General features: G+C 38.9%; 1 protein-coding gene across 1 annotated transcript; it reads right to left on the bottom strand.

Annotated features, from left to right (window-relative positions):
* Nucleotides 1–838: 838 nt before the first annotated feature.
* LOC147323218 (transient receptor potential cation channel subfamily M member 4-like) lies at nucleotides 839–24267 on the bottom strand. The gene is made up of 27 exons (XM_086303445.1): nucleotides 24046–24267; nucleotides 21027–21088; nucleotides 20761–20938; nucleotides 20049–20229; nucleotides 18362–18531; nucleotides 17799–17976; nucleotides 17213–17277; nucleotides 16874–17107; nucleotides 14080–14182; nucleotides 13869–13990; nucleotides 13451–13747; nucleotides 13238–13339; nucleotides 12999–13127; nucleotides 7133–7262; nucleotides 6818–6963; nucleotides 6541–6653; nucleotides 6352–6465; nucleotides 6203–6243; nucleotides 5879–6111; nucleotides 5401–5513; nucleotides 4961–5093; nucleotides 4686–4866; nucleotides 4340–4499; nucleotides 4059–4240; nucleotides 3573–3705; nucleotides 3424–3487; nucleotides 839–2553 (listed from the first exon to the last, which is right to left on the bottom strand). The coding sequence occupies exons 1-27, from the start codon at nucleotides 24130–24132 to the stop codon at nucleotides 2440–2442; spliced, it is 3765 nt and encodes a 1254-aa protein (XP_086159571.1). The 5' UTR covers nucleotides 24133–24267; the 3' UTR covers nucleotides 839–2439.
* Between the last annotated feature and the right edge of the window lie 97 nt (nucleotides 24268–24364).

Genomic DNA, 24364 nt, shown 5'->3' with positions numbered 1-24364 from the left:
AGTATGCATTTGGTGGATGGGGGAGGGGGCTACTGAACTGCAGGAGGGGGGCAAAAATAAGATTTTTTTTTTCTTATTAGAAATTACAACAATTAAATAATTTGAAGATGAAGTTTTGGTTCTATACACAGCTTTTGTAGTCATAGCTCCCAAACTATTCAGGAAAGAAGCAGAACTTTGATAAATGTACTATGTGTGGGTTTTTTAGATTAATGGTTCGCACATTTTTGGAGTATTCTTCTCAGTATCTGCTATTTACTTTAGTGTACACAGCAAAATTAATTTCTTCTTGCCACTGCTGAAGCAAATGAGAATACGTAAGGATCATGCAGACGTGCATGTACATGCAAGGAAATGGAGAGGAAAGCACTTTGAACATATGCTTACTTCCCAAAAATAGCATTTTTTTTAGGCTTCTTGTGTGTGTTTTTTTTTAACTTTGGAGCCAGCAGGAGGAGAACAGTGTTATAAAGTCCACACTCACAGTGGCACAGTCAGCTACAATACTGCAGAGAGCAGCCAGGCTGAAAGCGATGACAGTGCCTCTCAGTGTGAGTTGCTCCTCCTCCGGTTATTGACAGGTGACGCAGCTATTTACAGTGAAGGCTCCTTCAATGGCTTGTTCCACTATGTGACCTTCAATGGAGCCATGGCAGACTGAAACTCAGCACCAGCATGCTTCTTTAACACTATCCATGATACTTATGTGCATAGTAGATCCAACTATTACAATCCCACATTGTGCACAGAATTAAAATGTATTTATTAATGACAAATAATAGGTTCTTTCATCAAGTTTACTAAAATGATCACATTCAAAAGTATTTTTATTATTATTCTTTATTCATTCAAATCTCATTGAGATTTAAATCTGTTTTTAAAGACACACCTGGCAAAGAGCGGAGACGAAGTTTCAGCAAATACACAAAGAAAAAGCTAAGTCCAGTCCAGACAGGTGAACACAAAAAGCAAACATTATTACAAGAGTGGTAATAAAAGCAGTCAAACTGGCCCAAAGAGCTCACACTTCTCACACTTTTTTAAATGGACTTAAACTCCCCCATCATGAGTCTGATAATCAGTTGTGCAGTCTGAACTTCTTATGTAGATTACTGCAGCACAAAGGGGACAGGATATTTTAAAATGTCTATTCACAACTCCATTCTGACCCTGGAGACAAACATTTGTATAATATTGTGAAAGCGTAGACTGGTTGTGGTTTTTACATATACAGACACATGGCTTTTTTCTGGCTTTATTAGATAGGTGCAGTGAAGAGTTACAGGAAAGCAGAGTAAGGGGAAGACATGTGGCAAAGTGCTGCGGGTCAGATTTGATCCCAGGCCAGGTGCTCTCAGCCATATGGCATATGGTCACCTGCTCATCTCAGTGACCTAAACTGGTGCCCTCGACCAGACATTTTTAGATTAAAAAACAATTATATACAGAGATGGGGATATTCAGAAATGAGCACTTAGCAGCAGCATACAGAGAACAGTGATGTACATCATTTTCGCAACTAGTGATAAAACATAAAGCACAATAACAAACAGTATACAGCCTCTTTAGGTGCTGCCCTGGTATGTTTAAAAGGAGCAGATCACAGTAATGCAAAAAGGGAAGGAAAGGGAAAAGAAAATGAAACAAAGTAAGTTTAATGAGACTGAACAACATCTAAGACTGCCTCAAGAAATTCAAGTGTTTGTACTAATCAAGTAGATGAACAATAGATAACTGTGTCATCTGCATAAAACGAGAATTCGAAAGAAACCTAGATTTTACCCTTGGTTTCTTTTCTTACCTACAAGTTACCTACTACGTTATGAAACCAGACAGGCCTGACTGTCTGGAATGTATTTGCTCACTCTGCACTTTGATTTTGTGCCAAGAATTAGACAAGACAAGGAACCTTTTTTGTATAGTGCAGCCACGTGAAACAGGCATACATCATTCACTTCTAAGAATTTCTCTACAAGGACATAATAACTAGATAATGATCTAATAAAAAAAATCTCTGAAATTATTTAAATAATCCAAATATCAATACTTTGGTCTCATTTGTCCAAAAGGCATACCACATGAATTGTGGCAGGCTTTTTTAACCAAACTCTCAGCAACAAATTCCTTTGTTGTCATATTAAAAATAAATGTATTATACTGCATAAAAACTTGATTAAATAGAAAACAATAATGCAGACATAAAAATACGGCCCATATTTGCAGTGTAACGGAGCAAAAAAAAGTATTAACGTGCTCTCAATATGACCCCTGATAGACAACATCACAGAAAATCCGACTACAATGTAAAAGATTTAGTAAGCGCTTTTAAAACTAAAGCAGTGAAGATGACATGTTATCTGCTTACTTACTGCAATAAAACCCAAGTGAAAGCAGTGTGACTTTTTCAACTTGCAGGCTGTTTTGTAAGCAAAACTGATTTCATAAGTTCTGGGAAGTACCTCGTAACACAGGTAGGGCACGAGGAGGTTTGACTGTACTTCCTTGTGCTAAAGTATCCACAACCCAGTTGAGGACAGTTGAGTATTGCTCCATCTGAGAAGAAAGAGCAGAATATCAGAATATCATAAAAGTCCAGAATAGAATAGTTATTCTTAAATCTAAATGAAAACCAAGTGAGAAAAGGATGACTTATTTTTTATTGATATCAATAATGAATAATGGCAGATATATATGTGTTCAAGCTTTCGGTTTATTGCATGTCTTGTCTTTGTGTCTATAACAAAACACAAAAAAAGATTGAAATAATCTGTTTAATTTCAGTATTTATATCAAATAAATATTATGTAGTCCCATTTGAGCATTAACATAAAGTATTATTTTAATAATTGGAAAGCTCAGAGAGTAAAAATGTTTTTGTGCTTAAAGGTGTTTTGTCTCCTACTGGAGAAAATCATCTTGAATAAGGAAACTGCATCATCAAAGACACACATGAGGGCAGCAAAGCCTAGCTTAGCTTAGTTCAAAGACAGATGAAATAGAGACAGCTTGCCTGGCTCCATCTAGTGACCAAAATCCAACTACCAACTAAAACTAAAACTCACCTTTCATTTCTACAAGACCACAATTTGTCACTTTCTAACACTCTAATTAATGTGCAACCAAAACTATTGGCTGTTTTTTTCTCCAAAATATTAAATATGCATTACTTACCATCACCCACATTATCTCTGACCTCAGCCAGCAAACAACTTTGCATAAACCCAACTTAAACTGCCTTTCTGCTTTATAGTAGGTGTTTTCCCCCATGTTCCATCTTTCTGTCATTATACTCCCTAATCTCTATATAAAATACTTTGACTGTGCAGACATGCTCTTTCACAGCATTTCTACATATGTATGAGGAATGAGTCAAAGGGTATTAAATGACAAAGTCAGAGCTTCAGAAAAATGCTTCTGTTTTACCTGAGCCTGTAGTCTGTGTTCAAACTCTTTGCTTTCAGTCAGACGTTTAAGCACATCATCTACCCTATATCAAAAAAATAAACATTCTTCAGAATGATGGAGTCACAATTTCATTTTGCTGCTACAGTGGAGCAGGATGCTTTGCTCACTTTGCAGACATCCGTTTGAGCCTTTCTGAGTCGCTGCTTTTCTGGATCTTGTTTCGAGCAGTCAGGAAGTCTTCCTTCTGAATCGTTTCCCATGTTGATAATCTGTTCGCTGCCTTTGCTTCCAAGTCTAACACTGATAGAAAAGACAAAGGTTTGAATTGATTACCTTTCAACTCACTGTTTGTTTACATCGGTGCTAAGCTGAGGTCAGTGAGCAAATAAACAAAGAGCCCATTCTCATTTAGACAGTGCAATTTTTAGTGAGTAACTTAGTGATAACATGGCAGCAACTGATCAAAAAACCCCATAAAAACTCATTTGTGAACAACAACAACTGGAAGATATTTAACAAAGTATCCAATTCCAATTCAACTGTGGCTTTCTCACCTGTTACACTTATTATTTCAATATAATAAAGCAATAGCTTTATTAAATTAATAAATTTATTGTATTATTGTGAACTAAGACTCCTGATCCAATACTGACCAAAGTGGTGGATCTTTACAGAGGGCACTTTGTGGATGATCCTCTTGATAAAGACTTTGATGTGTGAGAGGATAATGAAAGGCGGAGCCAAAGAAGGACGGGAGTGATACTCGACAATCAGGTTGTAACGCTGGAACTTCCAGTAGGTGTCACTGTCTTCCTGCACTTCAGAGAAAGTGTAGCTGTGTGGATACAAGCAGATCAGAGCCACTGAGTCAAGTCAAACCATTCACAGTTTGTGAATGCAGTCAGAGAAACATAATGACAGACTGGTTCTTTACCTAAACATGGCAATGACTAGGTTGATGAGCAGGATGTTGGTGACCAGGAGATATACGACTAGCAGAATCACTACCAGCCAGTTACTATCCTGATTTCTACACGGCTCTTCACCGCTCTCAATCAAAGTCACATTGTCTGTGCAGTTTAGTACCCGTCCCACTGTCACAAAATAGAGATAAAAGGAGAAAGGTTAAAATAAGGGTTACAATAATAAAAAAATAACAAAATTTCTAATTGCTGTGATGAATTTTAAAAACCTGCAGTAGAAAAAAGCAGCATTTTAAAACTGATTTCAGTGTAATAACAATTTTCTTATTTTCATGCAAATTGCACAAACACTTGTACCATCCATCTCTTCCTCGATGGAAGAGCCGTATCCAAAGATGTGCAAGTATGGCATGTAGAAAACTCTCAGAAAAATGCGATTTGGATTTGGATCATAGTTGTAGATCAGAGCCTGATTGGCAACTCCGTACGCCAAGACCCACACGCCCAGGAAGAAGAGGAAGAAGAAGACATCCTTCATCTAAACAAGAGGAGGAAATTGTCATGTTGTTGCTCACATTGTATTATTAGACACATATTCCTGGTATAATTCCAACTGATGGTAACTTTCTCACCATATTTCCTACAATGATGAGTTTTGGTCCCAGCTGCTTGTGAATGGCAAAAATGTGAATGAGGCGAAGTGTGAAGACCATGTAGTCCAAACACAGGACATCTCGGCCAAATTCATGTGACCGGTGAAACATCCTGAAACACAAGCACAGCATCACTGAATCAGTGAGGCAGCAGCACCACCTGGTGGCAAACCTGTAAATTAACCAGTAACATTTGGTTGTTAACTGAGGAAATGTTTTAAATTTAAGTGACTAAAAACTAAGTATTAAAAAAATTATTTGAGACACACTTAAGAAGCCAAACAAGTACCACAAAACGAATACTGTGATTTCTTAAATGTTACAATCATGCAATGACAAACTAAACTGTATGTAGTGTTGTGAAAAGTTTTTGATGAGCAATCTAAGATTAAGATATCATTTTTATATCTTGTCCATACCTGCAAATCAGTCCGACAATGAACAGGCTGATGGCAGTGAGATCACATTTATTCCACACATCCTGAATGTAGAGTCTGAAACTTTGACTCCAGGTCGTCCCCAAAAACAGCGTCTTGAAGAAGATGAAAAAAAATAAACTTAACAGATCGTCAGAAAACAAAAACTACAATAATAAAAACTATCAACATACTTTAGTATGATAATAGTTTTTATATACCTGCCTATACATGCACCTTGAAGCGTATTAATTTTGTTTATTTATTTTTGTGTCCATCTTCAATTTAATGCTTGTGAGACGACAGCATGTTAACCACTGTGTTCCAATGACACACATATTGTCTCTTTCTACTATGTGCAATTAAAAAGAAAAGATTTCAATTAAGTGCATATTGCTGCATTCAGTTGTTCACTTCACATTATATACAGTTAAACATTTTGGCGAACAAAGTTCTAAGTAAGATGTCTCTCTTCACTCACCTGTCGGATCTCCTCACAAACGAGGGTGAATACCCAGAAGTACAACACATACTCAGTGGCAGCTGGACCTGAGGGGGGTGGGGGCTTGAAATCCACCAACAGCACGTAGGCGAAAAGCAAGAGAAACAGGAAGTACATCAGGACGTTGCCCAGAAATGAGGTGACCGGTGCAAACCAGAACTGACGCCAGCGTGACACTGTGAATGGACTTTGTGGCAGTCGTTGGGGTACGCCTGTATCAAAGATTATAAACATAGATAAGCAGGTGACTAAAAATGACAGCATATGGAGCAAGAATCAGATGACTCTTTGAACAGGACTCACCTTTAATGGCATCACTCTTTTGACCTTCGGAGTCAACTTCACTGAGATATTAAAAAAAACATTTTAAAGTAAATTAGTAGACTAATGCAAATAAATAACAAACTGATGTTTTACAGATTAATACTGTAGAGTGCAGGTAGAAATATTACTGCTGCTTGATGTCAGAGAAAGAGAAGACAGTGTTCCCATAGTGACTGTCAGTGTCCTGATCCAGCTCATCCTCAAAAAGCATCCTCTCTTCCTCTTGCTGATCGTATTGATTCCTGCGGGGAAAAAAGTGGCAAATGCTTAAAAAAATATTAAAAAATAATTTACAAACCTTAAATTAAAAATTTTACCTGAAAGAGATGAGGTTGGTGTAGCAGAGGATGGGGCAGAAGAACACGAGCAGAAGCTTCCAGATCTCTGTGTTCCTCTTCATATCACCCCACCAGATCTGGGACAACAGAGACTGGAAGAGCACAGAAAAGCAGTCCTTATCCATCAACAGCAGCTCACCGGCTCAACATGAAGTGTTGTGTTATTTTACAAATATCATGCTATATTTCCTTTGTAAAATTCATCTGATTCATCTTTGAAATCATGACAACAACATGAATTAAAGATAAGACACACCTGTACACCATCATTACTGAAGAAACGCCGAGCATCAGAGCTCACACCCATCTGAAGACAGGTGCTGTGACCCCAGACAGGAGACTTTCTAATCAGCAGGCTGAAAGAGCGGTTTTCATCACTGCGATAGCAAGAGCTGAAAATATCTGAGGTAAAGTAGACACAAGACACATGACAAAGAGTTAGATAGGTTTGTTATTATTGTGTTACATAAGCTTTTAAAAGGAAAAATCAAAGGGCTCTTTGTGAAATGGTTTTGAAATATCTAATTATTATAACATCAACAGTAGCAGACAGTTGTAGTTATTGTCTCACCATGAGCCAGGTTCTCAAACTTCTGGGCCAGTTCTTTCATGGAGAGTTTGGTTTCAGTCTCATCCTCCCGTTTGGACAGTTCTCTGAGTATCTTACAGCCACCAAGAGCACTCAGGACTGCCTCACCTGCCTGGAAAGCAAGCAATTATATATTTTCTGATTGTTTTTCTTAGAGGAACACTTTGAAAACTCATTAGATTTCAATAGGGAAAAACTCATATCTGTATTGATTTGGACTGAGTAATGTGTTAGGAATGAAAGGACGCCAAAATGTTTGATGGAAATTAAAATTATTAACTGAATTTAAAGAAAATGTGTCCAGGGAGACAGGATCCTAGGTTAGCATGGGGACCACTCAGTGGTATCAATTCCTTCATCCTCCAGTAACTGCCAGTTTATAATCACCATATTATCCACTGCACCAGCATAACATCTGATAATGAGTCCAAGGATATCATCCCAATACCTAAAGGTAGTAGGGCTGTCACGATTAGTCAACTAGTCATGATTACGGCGACTATCAAAATCGTTGACGACTTATTAAATAGTCGATGCATCGTTTGAAGCTTTGCAAGATCCTGAAAGACGCAGGAATAAGTAGGATTCAAGAGTGTAAGCTGCCGTTACACCCCAAAGAAGAAGAAGAAGCAGTCCCCAAGATCGTAGCTGTGTCCAAATTCAGGGTCCGCATCCTTCGGAGGCCGCATTTGTAGGCCGATTACGTTACAGCATCGCGATGAAGGCTGTCCAAATTCAAAGATGCTTCCAAATGCGGCCGAAAAATGCGTCCTTCATTTCCCCAGATTTGAAAGTGTCACTACCCGATCTGTAGCGGAAGGGAATCAGGTCAGGTGTATCCTTCATGGCCCAGCATATCCCAGAATTCATAGCGCGGCCTAGTTTCCAACAATGGCGACAGCTACTTAGTTTAAATATTACTCTAATTATTCTTTCTGGATCACAAAATAAACTTTTAAGATATTTTCAGTTTATTAAGACAACACATATTTGCAAAAGCGCTCTGACGTTTTCGGAGACGTCTGTTACCCACCAGCTTGATAGCTAGCCGGGGTTCAAGGCTCACTAGAGCCGGTGAGAACAGCGAACTCTTGGCAAATCATTTTCAGACCCCCGCGATCTTTGGCTACTCAGGTTAAACATGATATATAAGTCACTTAGATAATTTAAAAATTTTATTGTTTGGCTTTTTTCAGTGTTTTATTTGTTCCTGAGTAAATCGGTTTGGCTGAGATTAGTTAAGTTATAGTTTTCACACAGCTGAATAAACATCAAACAGAGAACTGATTAAACAGAAGTATGGGATGGTCGCAAATTTACTCCAATGTCCTGTTATATTTTAGGGAGCAAAGAGCAGACGGCTGAGTTTATTAAACGCCACCAAGAGAATCTGCAAATTTCATTAAAATTTCATAAACTATCAACTTGTCTTTGTTTTTAGTCAGCACATACCTTAAAAACTTCAAGCTGTAAGCTAATGATAGTTATATAAGAGCAGATGCATGCTGGTGCACTAAGCTGTACGTTTCACGTCCAATGGATGATGATCTGATTAGTCGACTAATCGCAAAAATAATCGGTGACTAGTCGACTATCAAAATAATCATTTGTGGCAGTCCTAAAAGGTAGTAAGTGCAGTAAGTGCTGAATATATCAACTATCGACGATGGCTCAGATCGTTTTTACAAGGGCGATTTATTTATTTACTTGCCCATGAGTAAGTTTGCTAATAATGATGGAGCTAATGGAAGCTGTCAACAGAAAAATATAATAATAATAGCGCTGTTTTAAAAGCCCCCTCTTTCATCTGCGAGCAAATGCACCTTCCTTAGTGTGCGCCCCAATTCAGAGATTCATTTACCCAAACACATAACCGAAAGAAAGGCAGTAGCCTATGTTCAGAAAAAGAAAAAAAAAACATATGCAAGTTAGTTGTATTTGAGTCCTTTGCTCACACTATGTCTGCACAAGCGGCACATCGCTTTGGTTACATCATTAGGTTTACTTCTTTCTTCCGGTGTCAAGCCAAAGAAATCCCAAATTGGCGACTTTATATTTTTTTTAGCAATTAGTTCACCCATGTTTGGACTTTTTCTGTGTTGTAAGCACGCAAATCAGTCTATGCATGATTACATTGCTCCGCCCATCAAAAAGTCTGTGCATGCGCGAATATAATTCACACTGTCGATTATTTGATTGACAATTGTAGGTTGGAAATTTTTTACATAACGCCCAACCCTACTGCCTAGCCTGTAGAGGTTTGTGCATCCCTCCATAAATATGACTCCTTAGACCACCTGCTCTCATCTGTGAAAAGCAGGGCACCAGTGGTATTCTATGGCAAAAGCCAAATTGCCAACCAAGAGTGCAGGGGCCACTGGAGTATGTTGGAGCCACCCTCATGAAGTTTGTGGTCAGCTGGAGGTCATTTAGGGCCCCAAAACAGCCTCAAAGCATAATGTTTCCTCCTCTCTGCTCAACTGTGGTTATTAGTGGTGCAACGGATCAAAAATCTCACGGTTCTGATCGGATCACGGTTTTAAGTCACGGATCGGATCAATTTTTGGATCAGCAAAAATAGAAAAAAAAAGACAAAAATTTGACTCGCCATTTACTTACTCAAGTACTTTTTGTCTATTAAAAAACGTTCAACAGAAGACTCATTCCACGCACTTATATAAAAACAAATTAAGGTGCAATATGGACATTGTGGACCATGCTGGGCATCCTCTCCATCCTCTGCACACGGACATAAACAACCAGAGGAGTCTGTTCAGTGAGAGGTTGCTTCTCCCAAAGTCAAGGACCAGCAGACTTAAAAAGTCCTTTGTCCCACACACCATTAAACTGTTTAACTCCTCGCTGGAGGGGAGAGAGAGGGGAAACGGGGACAAAGGAGGGGGGGAACAAGTAAGCTGTAGTGTCTTTTCACTGTGCAATAGTTTTTGTTAATATCCAACGGTGTAATAGACTCACAATACTTGAAATGTGCCACACCCTTGTATTCTTATTCCTATTTATTCTATTTATCCATTTTGTATACTCTGTATTTATATATTTGTATATATGGTATATTTCTGCTCACATTCTGCAACTTCTGTCGGTGCTGTGCTACTGGAAACTGAATTTCCCGAAGGAACCCACCCGAGGGATAAATAAAGGTTCATCTAATCTAATGTCTATACAGCCACCCCTGTAATCTACAGGGGTGGCTGTAGCTCAGGTGGCAGAGCAGGTCAGCCACTAATCAGAAGGTCGGTGGTTCGATCCCAGGCTGCCTCCTGGCTGCGTGCCAAATATCCTTGGGCAAGATACTAACTCCGTGTTTGCCTACTGGTAGTGGTCAGTGGTGGCGCCAGTGTCCGGCATCCTCGCCTCTGTCAGTGCGCCCCAGGACAGCTGTGGCTACAATTTAGCTTGCAATCGCCAGTGTGTGAATGTGTGTGTGAATGACTGAATGTAGTGTGAAGCGCTTTGGGGTCCTTAGGGACTAGAAAAGCGCTATACAAATGCAGGCCATTTACCAATGTAATCTATAGGGCAGTACAGGGATTTGTATCTACCACTCCGCTGTGATATAACAAGCGGTCACGGTCACGTGGCTTTCCGTTGCCCTGGAGGTCCACCCATTAGTAGTTAGGGCAACAGAAGATGCCTGGGACAGTTCATCCATAACTTTAAACTTTTCCTGCTCATACATGCTTGGAACGATCTTGTCACACTGAAGTGGACGCGCAATGGGATATCATAGCGTGGCTCAAGCACGTTCATCACAGTTTAAATCCCTTGTTTTGCACAACAGAATACGGCCTCCCATCTGCAGCTAAACACCCCAATAGCTTTTGTAATAGCTTTAGCCCGGTCGGATTGGGCAGCAAAGGGCTGCTTAAATGCTAGCGCTAGCGCTGGCCATAACTACTGATTGACAGACCCACCACACCACCATACACATACTTTTTTTTTCTTTTTCAAATCTTCGGATCACGTGCGTACCGAACCATGGAGTGGGATCGGTTCGGATTTCGGATCAATCCGTTGCACCACTAGTAGTTCTTTGGGCAATGAACAGCATTTTTCTTCCTCGAAACAAAGCTCAAATCAGATGGCTTTTGATTTTATCTGACCGCAGCACTTTCTTCCAAGCCTTCTCTGAATCATTTAGATGTTCCCTTTTAAATTAATATAGGTCTATACAGCACCTTATTGAGCTGGAACCTTCCAGGTGCTGCAAGAGTTCAATCCATAATAGCCTAGCATCTTTTCAATAGTGTTATTGGTGATTGTAATCCCAACTGGCTTCACATTATTAACAAGCTCCTCCTGTGTAGTTTTAGGCTTTTCATGATCATCTTCAACCCATAGAGTAGATTTTGCATGGAGCCATACCAAGGACAGATTACAGTCATTTTGTTTCTTTCTTTTTAAAAAAAAAAAAATAATGGCACCAACAGCTGTTACTATCCAGTCTTTAAGTCTGACATCATTAGCCGTGCCTGGTCCCAAACTCTGTTGCAGGTCCCTAAGTCCAACGATCACTGCGGCATCACTGAGAGTTAAAAACTGTCTAAATCCTTTCATCTTTAATAGGATGATCAGTGTTGCTGCTTTACCAGGTGTAACAATTAAGTTAGAGTTAGAAGTTAGCTCACTAGTTTCCATCTAAATATAATATACCAGGTTCTGACTGAGGGATTTCTGAAACAAATTAAGACGTACAGCTCTGTTATCATTTCCGACATAAATGAAGACAGGAAAGTAAACACCAGTGACATTTGTAGGGTTACTGAAGTTTGGCTAGCTATATATAATGATGTGCTACGTGAACGCTAGTGACACAGCTATGTTAGTATAATATAAACAGTGAAGTTGGAGAATGAACGCTAACTTTGTTCCACTCAATAAAAGTTAACGTTAGGGTTCCCGAAGGTTCGGGACAAACTTTATTTTATTACTGCTAATAATTTTAAAGCTCAGTTTTTAAAACCTTAAGATGTAATTACAGCCCAGCCCATGCAGCAGTATATTGATAACTAACTTGTGGATGGATTAGCTCAGTTGTTCTCCTGCCTGAAGTTTGGTCCATTTACAGCATCCTGCCATGTGATTGCATTTGTCCCTAGCCATCGTGAACCCTCACGTTAACTTTTATCGAGTGGAAAAAAGTTAGCGTTCTTCCTCCAGCTTCACTGGGTTTATGTTATGCTAACATAGCTGTGTCTAAGTCAGAACATGGTACAGTATATCATGTTTAGGTGGAAACTAGCGAGCTAACCTCCTGCTAATTGCTAACTCCGTTAAATTGAATAATTTCTGCTTTCATGGATGTCTGAATGTTAAACTTAACTGTTAAAGCAGCAACACTGATCATTCTATTAAACATGAAAGAATTTAGACAGTTTTTAACTCTCAGTGATGCTGCAGTGTTCGTTTGACTTTGGGACCTGAAGCGGAGTTTGAACCCAGATTATTCCACGAGGCTCCAGACTACGGTAGCCGTAATGTTCCGACAATCCATTAAGCGGTGCAGCTTCGTAGCACCAAAGTCACACTAAAACATTTTTGCCAGATTTTTGAGCACCGTGTGCCACATAAAATTGGTTCAAGGTCAGTAAGAACAACCAGAATTCATACATAAGGCGCAGTGGATTACAGGGCACACTATCGATTTTTGAGAAAATTAAGGGATTGTAAGTGCGCCTTTTAGCCCAAAAATGCGGCACCCTAAAAAGTAAAGACTGTTAATTTTTTTGGGAAGTGAGCAAATTTACAACTTCAGCAGGGGGCTCAAAAATTATCTCCCCCCCCCCCCAAGTAAATTACTTCTTGAAGTTTGTCTCAGAGCCTATACCATCTCCCAGAAGAAAAGGGCCATCTCACTGCGGTTCTGCAGTACAGCCCAGAGGAAGAGTGAAGCCCAGGGATGGGGGCAACGCTGCTGGTGATATTTGGAACCTCCATGCAGAACCTTAGTGGCACGCTGGGATGAATAAAAAAAAGAATAAAAATACCTATTATCAGGTCAAATGTAAAAGAGAGATACTGTCACTACAAGTACACTGCCTGCTTATTCTAAAAAGTTCAGAATACCTTCATGGCTGTCCTTTTGAATGAAGATGACTGTAAGCCTAAAGCTTTATAGTAGAAAGGCTGGCAGGCATCACCCATTAAGTGTTTCAGGACCCCTGACACCTGAGGAAACAGGTGGATGGAACAGTAAGCACAAGGATATGTTTTTGGAATTGTTTCACATTCTTTCTGGATCTGCTTGAGCATAACCTCGTATTAGATTAGAAAACTCACCTCAAACAGGGTAAACTCCCTCCTTGGTCTGCTCTGATTGTTATCTGCTGCCACTTTTGAGGATGAATTCTGTAGTTCTGATGGTGAGTGACGCTCCGCCATTGCCAGCCGCTCTGCTAGGCAGCGCTGTAGCAGCTGATATAGTAAGCTCCCATCTGGCACAGAGCGATAGAGGCTTTCCAGCTTTCCATAGGTTAAGTAGTCCACAATGTTCAAACCATTTTCAGTGAAAAGCCGAACAAACTGGGGCTTGTCATTGATCAGCGCATCTGTCATTGAGTCTTCCAAATCTTCGTACTGTTTAATTGGAGGAAGGAGATCATGTTTTAAGGCAGGTCAATATTTATAATGCCAAATAATCACATTTAAACTGACTTATCTGTCAAACTTGATATTACACATCTGTTCCCCTCCTCACCTTCCACTGGATGTCGCCATTGAAGAGTTCACTCTTGGCAATGTCAACCCTGTTCCACGTTACTGCTAACTTCAGCTCATCACTATAAGGGTTTGCCTCAACTAATGCGCGCTGCTTACTTGCTAAAAAAGACAAATACAAAAAAATTTAATTAAGGATAAAAAGGGGTTGCAGCTGTTATGATGTATAATTATGGTCTACTTATACATACCTCCCACAAGTGTTTTAAGCAGGACTGTGTCAAAGTCATTTGGACTCTCATGCTCTCCGTGGTACACCGTAATCAAACCTCTATTCTGGTAAATTCTAAAAGCCTGGAAAAGGAAACAGGAATGTTGGAAAACAGTTGCAAGATGACAGGGACAAGATGTAGGAGATGAAGTACATTCCACAGATGTTATAGCACCTGCTTGAAAGCATCTCTCATGTCAGTCAGTTTTATGCAGTCTCTGTAACTTTTCTGGCTAATGATTTCAAAGCAGAGCAGAGCAAAAAAAACAAACAAACAAAAAAATCTAACCATAAATAACTAACACACATGCCAAAATGGGTTACCTCCAGAGTTCAGCATCTGGAGAGTGAAACGGTAGAGATTTCTTCATGTGTGATAATGCTGCCTGCCCATTGCAACTTTTGACCAGACTTTAGGACTAGGATTTATTATACTTTTTATGCTATTTTGGCAAGCTGTGAGCTTGTGGAGATTTTGCTTCTTCAGTTGGCAAACAGTTCTGGATTTTTTAAATACAGGTTTTGATATTTATTCTATTTTTGTATTCCTCCCTGGTCATACTGGGGTATGATTTTATTGTTTTTATTCATGTTTGATTGAAAGCAAACAATTTTTAGAACTTTTATAAAAACAAGATTTTCTTGATGCTCTAAACCCATTCAGAAGAGTCTTTTTGCTCCACTTTGACCACAGTTCCTTTATTTTCACCTATGATGTCACTTTTTTGATTCACATTCAACAATAATAGATTTATCTATTTTCAGCACAACTATACTTACACTATTGCAATTTAGATTAAGGTTATACAATTATTGACATCATTATATAGGAGCTGCTTGGTAAGTGGCTCAGTTCTGTTATTACCTCTGGTAGTGGATCAGGAAACAGAGCTGCAAAATGCAAAACTGCCTGTTTCTACTTAATAACATATAAATAACCTATTAAAACTAACTTCCAGACATGTGGTCATTACCTGGCAATATATCTGGTAGTTTCTGGATAATAAGCAGAAAACAGAGCTGCAAAATGCAAAGCTGTCTGTTTTTATTTAATAACACATTAATAACATAATAAAGCTAATGTAAAGAAGTGTAATAATTACCTGTCAATATTGCTGGTAGCTGCCTGTTTCTATTTAATAACATATTAAATGCAGGATTCATACGTCTTTTTTTCCAGGGTCAAATTCAAGGTCTTTTTAAGCACTTTCAAAGTCCATTTTCAAGTTTTTCCAGCACATTACCAAAAACATGTTTCACTTCGCATCACCTCAGTAAGACCATGTGAAAATAAAAAGAAATCACCCTGGGTTGACTTAAACACCTTTATTCCTCCTTTGTTAAAACAGGTTGACTAATATGAATGCAGTGTATAAACTCAAAACACACATTTCACTTAAAAATTAAGATGTGCAAATGTAAACAAATCAACTTGTTAGAGATATTCACCTACTGTTGAAAAAAACAAAACAAGAACACCACAAAAATAATACACAGCAAGCCCAAATTATTAACTCTTCTTATCAGATATTGATGCTTCTTTCTTATGTGAAACATTTATATACAAAAACACATACATGTGTCTCATGTCTCAGTGGCTGATAGTCATCTTCAGGCCTCAGCGTGAGCTTGAAGCCATTTACAATGTTTATGGTGTTTATTGTGTAGGTGCTCACAATAAACAGATTTTGAATGAAAGCCGGGGAACTTCGGTAGCACAAAAAATGTGTCTATTCTTTGTGCCCAAATGGATGATATTACCATTATTTCCCCCTAGGTGTTGCCAAAGGCACCGAGTTAATACCTGAAAAAGCTGCACCAATACACAGAGATATAAACAATATTCTATTTACTTGGTGATAACTTCGCTTTTGAGCCTTAAGTTGGCTAGTTATGTATCGGGCTAATGTTTAAAGCTTTGTCTTGAGGGAAGTAACTCCATACTAAGTAATGTTAGCTAAGTTCACACTATATTCCATAAATCACCATGTCATAACTAAATGCTATATTAGCGCTGCAGTATTGCATCACACTCAGTGCATTTCAATCATTTCACCAGCGAGTTTGATAGCTAGCAAAATAATAAAAATAATTTTAAAAATTAACATGTGTAACGTACACGTAGTCGAAAATTGCTTACAAGGACTCGGCTATCATGTGACTCGAGAATGCAAACTCAACCATTGTCGTTTTCCATCAAATATTCGTTAAAACGACAACCTCCAGGCATGTTAATTTTACTCATTCTATTTCTCTATCTGATAAGAAAACTATTCAGGTACAGCAAAATACAGTTACACTTTCAAGCAATTTTAAGCACCACATCTGAAATTCAAGCACTTTCAAACCCTGAAAAGACAATATTAAAATTCAAGCATTGTAAAGCTTTCAAGCACCCGAATGAACCCTGTAATAGCCAGTTAATAACCTTTTAAAACAACCTTAAGAATAGTAATGACTACCAGGAAATACCTGTGGCAGTTTCTATGTAATAAGCGGCATTTTAATACCATGGTCATATGAATACATTAGATTTGCAGAAGAGTTTAGAAGACCCTCTTTCACGGCACAGTTATTTATTATGTTCATTATGCTTTCATGTAAATTTCAGGGAACTATTACTCAACTGTAACCACAGTTGCTACCATGATATTACTTGGATATTAAGTGGTTATTACTTATAATATATGTAATAGTTATTAACGAGGTGTAATAAAAGGGGCTACCGAAAATCTTTACTCCAACTCTTGCAAAGTAAAAGCCTCAGCACTCACCTGTTCAACTAGTTTGTCGGTTTGTACTTCCGAAGGAAAATGCTTCTTAAACCGTTCTGCCACTCTGTCTTTAAGATCCACGCTGGGACCCGCCTCACTGTTGCCTTCACCAGAGGACGGCACAGCTGGAGCTGAAGACAGGTTCTCCAAGATATCACTCAGGAAATCAGCCAAGCCTCCTGAGCCAGCCAGAACCAGCCAGGGGATGGAGTTTTTCAGAGAGAGATCCATTCTCTGACAGGCGTTACAAAAACCACGAACGAAATATTTACACAATTTGAATATCAAGTCGCAACATGTTTTGTGATTATCAGTCAACATATAAAGCAGAGACTGTACCTTTAGCATGTCTGCATCCCCTGATATCAGCATACAAACAACAGGGATGTCAATGCTGCCACTTCCTTTAAAAAGATACAACAATTTTTAACACGTTCCAATCTTGGTAAAATGTTTTTACTAACTTAATGAGAGTGGCACAGCAACTAACAAAGATACAGATGGCGCACCCTGTGATTTTTTTTTTTACTTGATTAAACATTGGCAACACAGTGGTTAGCAATGTTGCGTTAAAGTAAGAAGGTCCTGTGTTTGAATCCACCATTTGACTAGGACCTTCTTATGTGGCATTTGTATGTTTGCATGGGTTCTCTCTAGGTGCTCCAGTTTCCTTTCACAGTCCAAAGACATGCAGTTAGTGGGGTTAGGACTAACTGGTGATTCGAAATTGCCCAAAAGTGTGAATGTGAGTCCAAATTGTTCTCTTTGTGCTAGCCCTGCCCTTGTGACAGACTGGTGACCTGTACAGGGTGTACCTGTTACGCCCTGTACAGTAACTAGGATAGGCTCATAAATGGTCAACCACTGTCAAAATAAGTATTATAATTCTTAAAATAATATTTTATTTTATAGTGCCATCTCTCACCTAATATGCCTGTGCGCTGGTGGGAAATGTATTCCTCCAGTCTGGCTCTGAAACTCCTCTCTCCTCCTCTGCGGCCCACACTCCCATCATCCACCAGCAGGAAGGCCTGGTAGTTGTTGTCCAGTGAGCAGGAGTCCTGTGATATGTTTTGGACATAGTACCTTGCAGGAAAGCTTCCCTGCAAAGGAAGGAAACCAGTTATTCCAGTGTTTCTTCCTGGCCTTGATCAGTTTCCACGGTGTCTTAAAGGCCTGAAACTTGCACATCCTTTTGGTGTGTTTTTATTGGAGATGCAAAGTTTGGTCCCAAGATTATCCAGATGAATCACAATTAGCATACATTTACCTGACCTTGAGCACTCAAAGATTAGGTCCACATAGTCTTATTAATTTGAAATTAGTGCCCATGAAATATAAGCATTATATGATTATGGACAGCTAATATTAAAACATTCAAAAAAATAAATATAATCAAATCTTTAAGCAAGATTTACAGTAAAAGATTGTATAGTAAAAGTTAACAAGATATTCTTAATGCTTTGAGAAATGTGTAAACTGTACTACCTGAGGGTTGACCAGCTGCTCTCGTTTTTCCACTACGCCCCACGGAGCAATGCCCAACGCTACCACCTTATTGAGAGAGACTGAAGATGCCGCAGCTGCATGATCTCTCACTGCCTGTCCAACACACCGACCAAGCCTTTCGCGCAGACCTGTAGTTAATATCCATGCACCTGGGTGGAACAGATTAAAAATTGGTGTGAGAAAGCATTAGTCACTGCTTGGATTTGGGGTCAAAGATATAATAAAGAGAAGTTATTCTGATAGTGGTAAGTCCTTTCATCATTTCCTCCTTCAGCTGGTTCCTCTAGTTTAAGTAACAAATGGGGGACAGAATGAAAAGCACTGGCTAGGTCCAGGAAGAAGACATGGAGGTCTTTTCCTTCCCTTTTAGCAGACTGGGTTTGATGCTATACGATCAGACCTGGTCTATGTGTGTTCTAATCATCCCCCAGACCCTGGTATACCGGCCTTCTGCACTGACATGTCAGTCAGACTGTTGAGAATGTTTGAGGCATCTTTTCCCTTGGATATCATCACACCCCCTACACATTGCAATGTTTTTGGGAGGATTCACTTTGTTCAGACCAGTTTCATTTGTTTTCAGAGAAATTTTTTTACATAGCAACCATGGACGTCCATTGGAGGTGACCGATGTTTTCTTTTTTCTTGGCCGGTTTGTCCTAAACTTTGTGCTCGATAAGAGTAGATCAGATGACCCTATCTAGTTTCTTCTCCACTGTTATTCTGAGTTTTCCCACAATTTTGGTCAGGTCTGCGCTGACTGATGCCCGTTCTTTCTTATTACAGGATTTTGGCCACTCCACTTGGTGTTGGTAATCTTGGATGCTCTTTTCCAAAGTTAAATTCTGCTGCTGAGTTTCATTTGTATTATTTGACCATGTCAGGTAAAGATCAGGACCTGGCCTTGTTTATTTCAAAAACTTCAACCACCTTTTACGTATTTTGAGGCTTGATGTTGATATATCCTTATTCCGTAAACATAAGCATGTTTGAACTACAGCAGAAGTTGTTAGCATGGCGACTGATCTTCTGAGACTACATTTTTTCACGCTCAAACCACCATGAGTATGTTCAAGAAAGACCTGGCAGCATCATTTGTTAGATAGATATGTCTACTGTTTTGAGAGAGGGACTGACAGCGTTAATTTTTATTAAACCTGCCACTGTGCTAGTATTCATGGCCCTGCATCTGAAGTCTCTGATTGTGTTGTTCTGAACTCTATTGTAAATGTTTAAAACATAGAACAACAAGAGGCAAAATAAAAACATGAACCATCATTCAAAACAAAAAAAAAAAAAAAAACAAGCTCATAATTCTCCTTTATTGGCTTCTCTTCATTGGCTTCCTATTAAATCCAGTTGTTGTGATTTGGCACCATCTAAATGAAATTGAACTGAATAGTTCGTACTTCAATATATGACTATATCAAGACAGCCTATATAGTTTTATAGTCTTAAAAATAAAGGAAGTCCACTTAAGACACATTTTTAGATTTTTTTTTTTTTTTTTTAAATGTCATTGAGAAAATTATGACAGCTTCTGCTAAGCAAACAGCGCACACATATTCTAGACACACGGTGAACATCACACATGAGTTTGTCAGGAAGACTGTCATAGCAGCATTTGATGTGATGATTTTCATCTATCCTTGCCTAAAGTTTTTACCTGTTCTTTGTGACGCTTTCACCAGTCCCTGTCTGAGGATCTCCCGCACCCAGGTCTTTATCTGTGTCCTGCTATTTCCACCCACAACAGAAACAACCAGGTTGGGTGGAGGAAGACCCCAGTGGGTTGTCAATATGTTGTACACAAAAAAAGGCTCAGTGCTCCATGACAGACGCAGGAACTAAGTTTAGAGATTTGACAGATTCAGAGGAACAAGCACATGTCAGCAATGCACAGGATTTAAGAAGTAATGAAAGTAATAAAAGTAATGAACAAAGGATGCTCAAATAAATATGACATCTGATCAGTACAGATTTTGTTTGCTCATTTGCACACCACAACTCAGGGTTTGTCTGGATATTTATTTCAATCACCTTTACAGGCATTGCTTTTTAGAACATGCAAACATATTCAAATACTTTAAGGCTCTAGAGCAGGGGTGGCCAACTCCAGGCATCGAGAGCCGGTGACCTGCAGGTTTTAGATGTGACCTTGATCCAACACAGCTGATTTAACTTACTAAATTATCTCCTCAACACTTCTTGAAGTTCTTCAGAGGCCTGCTAATGATCTAATCATTTGATTCAGGTGTGTTGACCCAGGGTGCTATCTAAAACAGGACACTGGCTCTCGAGGCCTGGAGTTGCCCACCCCTGCTCTAGAGATATAGAATTGTGCAAAAAAAAAGAAAAAGAAAAATAAATCCACCCACATAGCTGTGCCTCTTGCTGGCCCCTGCAAATTGCACCTCTCCAAATGCATCAGTTGGTTGTTCAGAGGAGTGCTGCACACTTTCCCAGTGGTTCACAATTGCAGCGCTGAAATAGTCTCCAAGAGCCACAGAGGCATGGTCATTTCTCGCAGCCCCACACTGACACAATGCACCATTACTGAGAGAGGTGGAGGGATAAAAACATCACTGTGAGAACTGACTCAAAATACAGACATGTCACTATCAAAAGACAGAGGTCACAGTACCTGACAGAATCTTCTACAAAGGTGCTGCACACTCTTTTTTTGATGGTTTTGGGGATCCAACTCTGAAAGCAGTTTTTTTAACAGTGATCAATAATGGTCAGGGAATTAGGGATCATTGACCCTTGATGCTCACTCATCAATAAAAACAAATATCTATCTACATCTATATCTATCTGTGCTATGACAGAGATTAAGAAAAACTGTAAAGCTGGGTTTAACTCCCACCAGTTGCACGCTTGCACAGATGTTGCATGACAGGTTTTTCCAAGAAGTTTGGCAGTGGGTCACTGCCGTTACTTGGAACTTCAAGCGGAGAAACTTCCAAGTATAGTTTTAACTTCAACTCAATAAAAAAGAAAAAACAACCTTAACCCTTTAACCCATGTATCATACAGGGCACCTGGACTTATTTGGTAATTTTGTCTGTAAAATGGTCACAAATCATACTATAAGTGAATGTTTTTCGGTTCACAATAACCTCAGCTTTCAATATATATTATAATATAATATATACAGAAATATATATATACATACATATAATAAAATGATCAGTGTAGTTGCTGTACGAGGTGTAACAATTAGGTCTAACATCCAGGCATCCTTGATAACAGAATTTATGAAATTTAACGGAGTTCAAAGTTAGCTCGCTAGTTTCAATCTAAAGATGATATACCACGTTCTGACTGAGGGATTTCTAAAAAATTAAAACGTACAGCTCAGCTATAGCTTTTGACATAAATAAAGACAGAAAACTAAACAGTAGCGCCGTTTGTAGAGTTATTGAAGTTGGGCTACCGATGCACGCTTTTTTCCCCAAGTACCATCTCTTGGCGTCTGGGCGCAATCGGTCGCGATACAGCCCTTTGTCTTTTGCGCTGATTTTAAGCATGGTTCTGACAGTCCTGCTTCCAACACAATTTGTTTTGATTTGTGGCCTTCTGTCATGGCGTCGCGATCCCACAATGCACTGCGGCGTGACGTCAACTCCAAAGCCCTAAATAATAATGTGCTTGTCAAAAAAGTTCAACCAGTGGCTGCAAAGGGACTTGTCTTTGAAAGGTAGAGTGTTAATTACTAAAGCTGAAGGGATATCCCGATTAACATATGCTGCTCTCTCCTTACATCTGGATAAGAAAATTAGTAAAGATATTGACCATATGCTCTTTAATTTTATACGGAAAAACCGTACGCATTATATTAGAAAAACTGTTGTGATGAATAAGTACGAATCAGGTGGGCTTAACGTCTTAGACTTTTCTACTTTAAATAACACTTTCAAAATTAATTGGGCTAAACATTTTCTTAAAAACCCTACCTCTATCTGGAACTTTATACCATATCATATTTTCTCTCGTTTTGGTGGCTTTAATTTTATTTTAAATTGTAATTACAATGGTGAGAAACTCCCTGTAAAACTTTCATCCTTCCATAAGCAGGTCCTCTTAGCGTGGACCCTCATTTATAAACACAACTTCTCACCTCACAAATACCTTATCTGGAACAACAGAGATATTTTATATAACAATAAATCACTTTTCCTGGAAACTTGGATCCAAAATGGGATCCTATTGGTGGCTCAGCTGGTTAGTAAAGAGGGACAACTACTTACTTATGACGATTTTATTGCACTATATAATTTTCCAATCAGTGTTCAGGAATTCTCAATGGTGCTTGGTGCCATACCCTCAGGGACTTTAATGTTATATAAAAACACTGACAGCTCGATCTCTACCTCAGTCACTCTCTCTGATCCAGCTGAGTCACCAATAGGAAAAATCTGCTTTTCACAGGAACTTGGTAACAGCAATAAGAGAATACGTAGTTTATTCCAAGAAGATATCGTCTCTTTCCCATATATAATATATCTTATTGGAACTGATTTGTTCCAGATATCAAGTGGAAGACAGTCTGGATGGTCCCCCATAAATATTTGATTGTAAATAAGGTGAAAGAAGTATCATTTAAAATTCTACATAAATGTTATCCAGCCAGTCACTACATGGTAAAATTTAAAAGGGACATAAATACTAATTGTACTTTCTGTGGGGATCATCCAGAAACTGTGACACATCTCTTTTGGTACTGTTCTTTTACACAGAGATTCTGGAAGGAATTTAGCAGGTCTGTTATTGTCCATATTTTAAGGGAGTTTTCTTTACGATGGGAAAATGTTTTGTTCTGTTTCTTTAAGTTCCCCAAGAAGTATGATAAATGTTTTTTTATGATAAATTTGTTAATACTTTTAGCTAAATTTTTTATCCATAAATGTAAGTTTACTAACAAAACACCATATTTCTGTCATTATTTTAAGGATGCGGAAATGTACATACAATCAATATCAGACTCCACCAACAAAAAGGCTCTCAAAACAATATATGTATGTGAATTTTTGCGTGTATTCTTATAATTGTTATCTTTTTCTTTTACCCTTGGCTTTTTGTGTTCATGTTCTGTTGTTTTGTATACTTTATCTGTTTGTATGTTGTATACTCATTGTTTGTTAAATAAAGTTTTTTTAAAAAAAATAAAATAATGTGCTTGTCACTACCCGATCGGTACCCCGCATGCGCAAATCTTACGTCACTTCCTCTCTTTGCCAACATTGCGACATTCAATGGTTAGCATGATATAAACACATTAGCACAGCAAAGCTGTAGATGAACGCTAACTTTTTTCCACTCGACAAAAGTTAACCCGACGGTTACCAATGGCAGGGGACAAATGCAATTGCATGGCAGGAGCCTGTAAACGGATCAAACTTAAGTCTGGAGAACAACTAAGATAACCCATCCACAATACGAGGTTACACATTCATTTACTGCTGAATGGGCTGGGCTGTAGGTAGATCGTAAGGTTTTAAAAACTGAGCTGAAAATGTAAAATGGGTTGGCAGCCGTGGTAAATGGGTTAAGGTAACTGTGAATTTTTTGTTGGTCGATTTTGAGGTAATTTTTTTTGCTAACATGCCACCATGATATCACAACAACAGCTGGAACGATTTTAAGGAAAGCTGACCCACCTGGCTCTTCTTGTTTTCACAGGTATTGTCTGTGTTGTCACCTCCTCCCCCTTCTCTACCTCCTTCTTCTGGTCCTGTGTTTTTCATGTTTCCTGTTCTGTCATTCTCAGTGAGAAATTTGTGCAGAAGAACTAAAACATTTTCTTTCTGACCATTGCCCCACTATTGAAACCCTATCCCCTGCCTGCAGTCTCTCAGTGTGCACAAAGAAAACTAGGTGCAGCCAGCACACAGGCAAGGGTGTGGTTACACAGATATATTCCCTCCTAACTATGAAAACAGGAAGAGCCAGTCAGTAGAACAAACTCCACAGCCTTGG

This window comes from Aulonocara sp. 'chitande type north' Nkhata Bay, linkage group LG8, assembly GCF_057382095.1.
Source record: "Aulonocara sp. 'chitande type north' Nkhata Bay isolate Kocher_YH1m ecotype deep benthic linkage group LG8, A_spYH_male_GT1.1, whole genome shotgun sequence".
Classification (NCBI taxonomy): domain Eukaryota; kingdom Metazoa; phylum Chordata; class Actinopteri; order Cichliformes; family Cichlidae; genus Aulonocara; species Aulonocara sp. 'chitande type north' Nkhata Bay.
The sequence above is the reverse complement of the archived record's forward strand: the minus strand, read 5'-3'. Positions and strand labels throughout refer to the sequence as shown.

Excerpts from the sequence above, each read along its gene's own strand:
- LOC147323218 (XM_086303445.1), bottom strand. The coding sequence starts at position 24,132 with ATGAAAAACACAGGACCAGAAGAAGGAGGTAGAGAAGGGGGAGGAGGT. Across the intron at positions 14,183-16,873 it reads CCGACAAACTAGTTGAACAG|GCTTTTAGAATTTACCAGAA; the intron begins GTGAGTGCTGAG and ends TTCCTTTTCCAG. Across the intron at positions 4,500-4,685 it reads CATCGAGGAAGAGATGGATG|TGGGACGGGTACTAAACTGC; the intron begins GTACAAGTGTTT and ends ATTTTGTGACAG.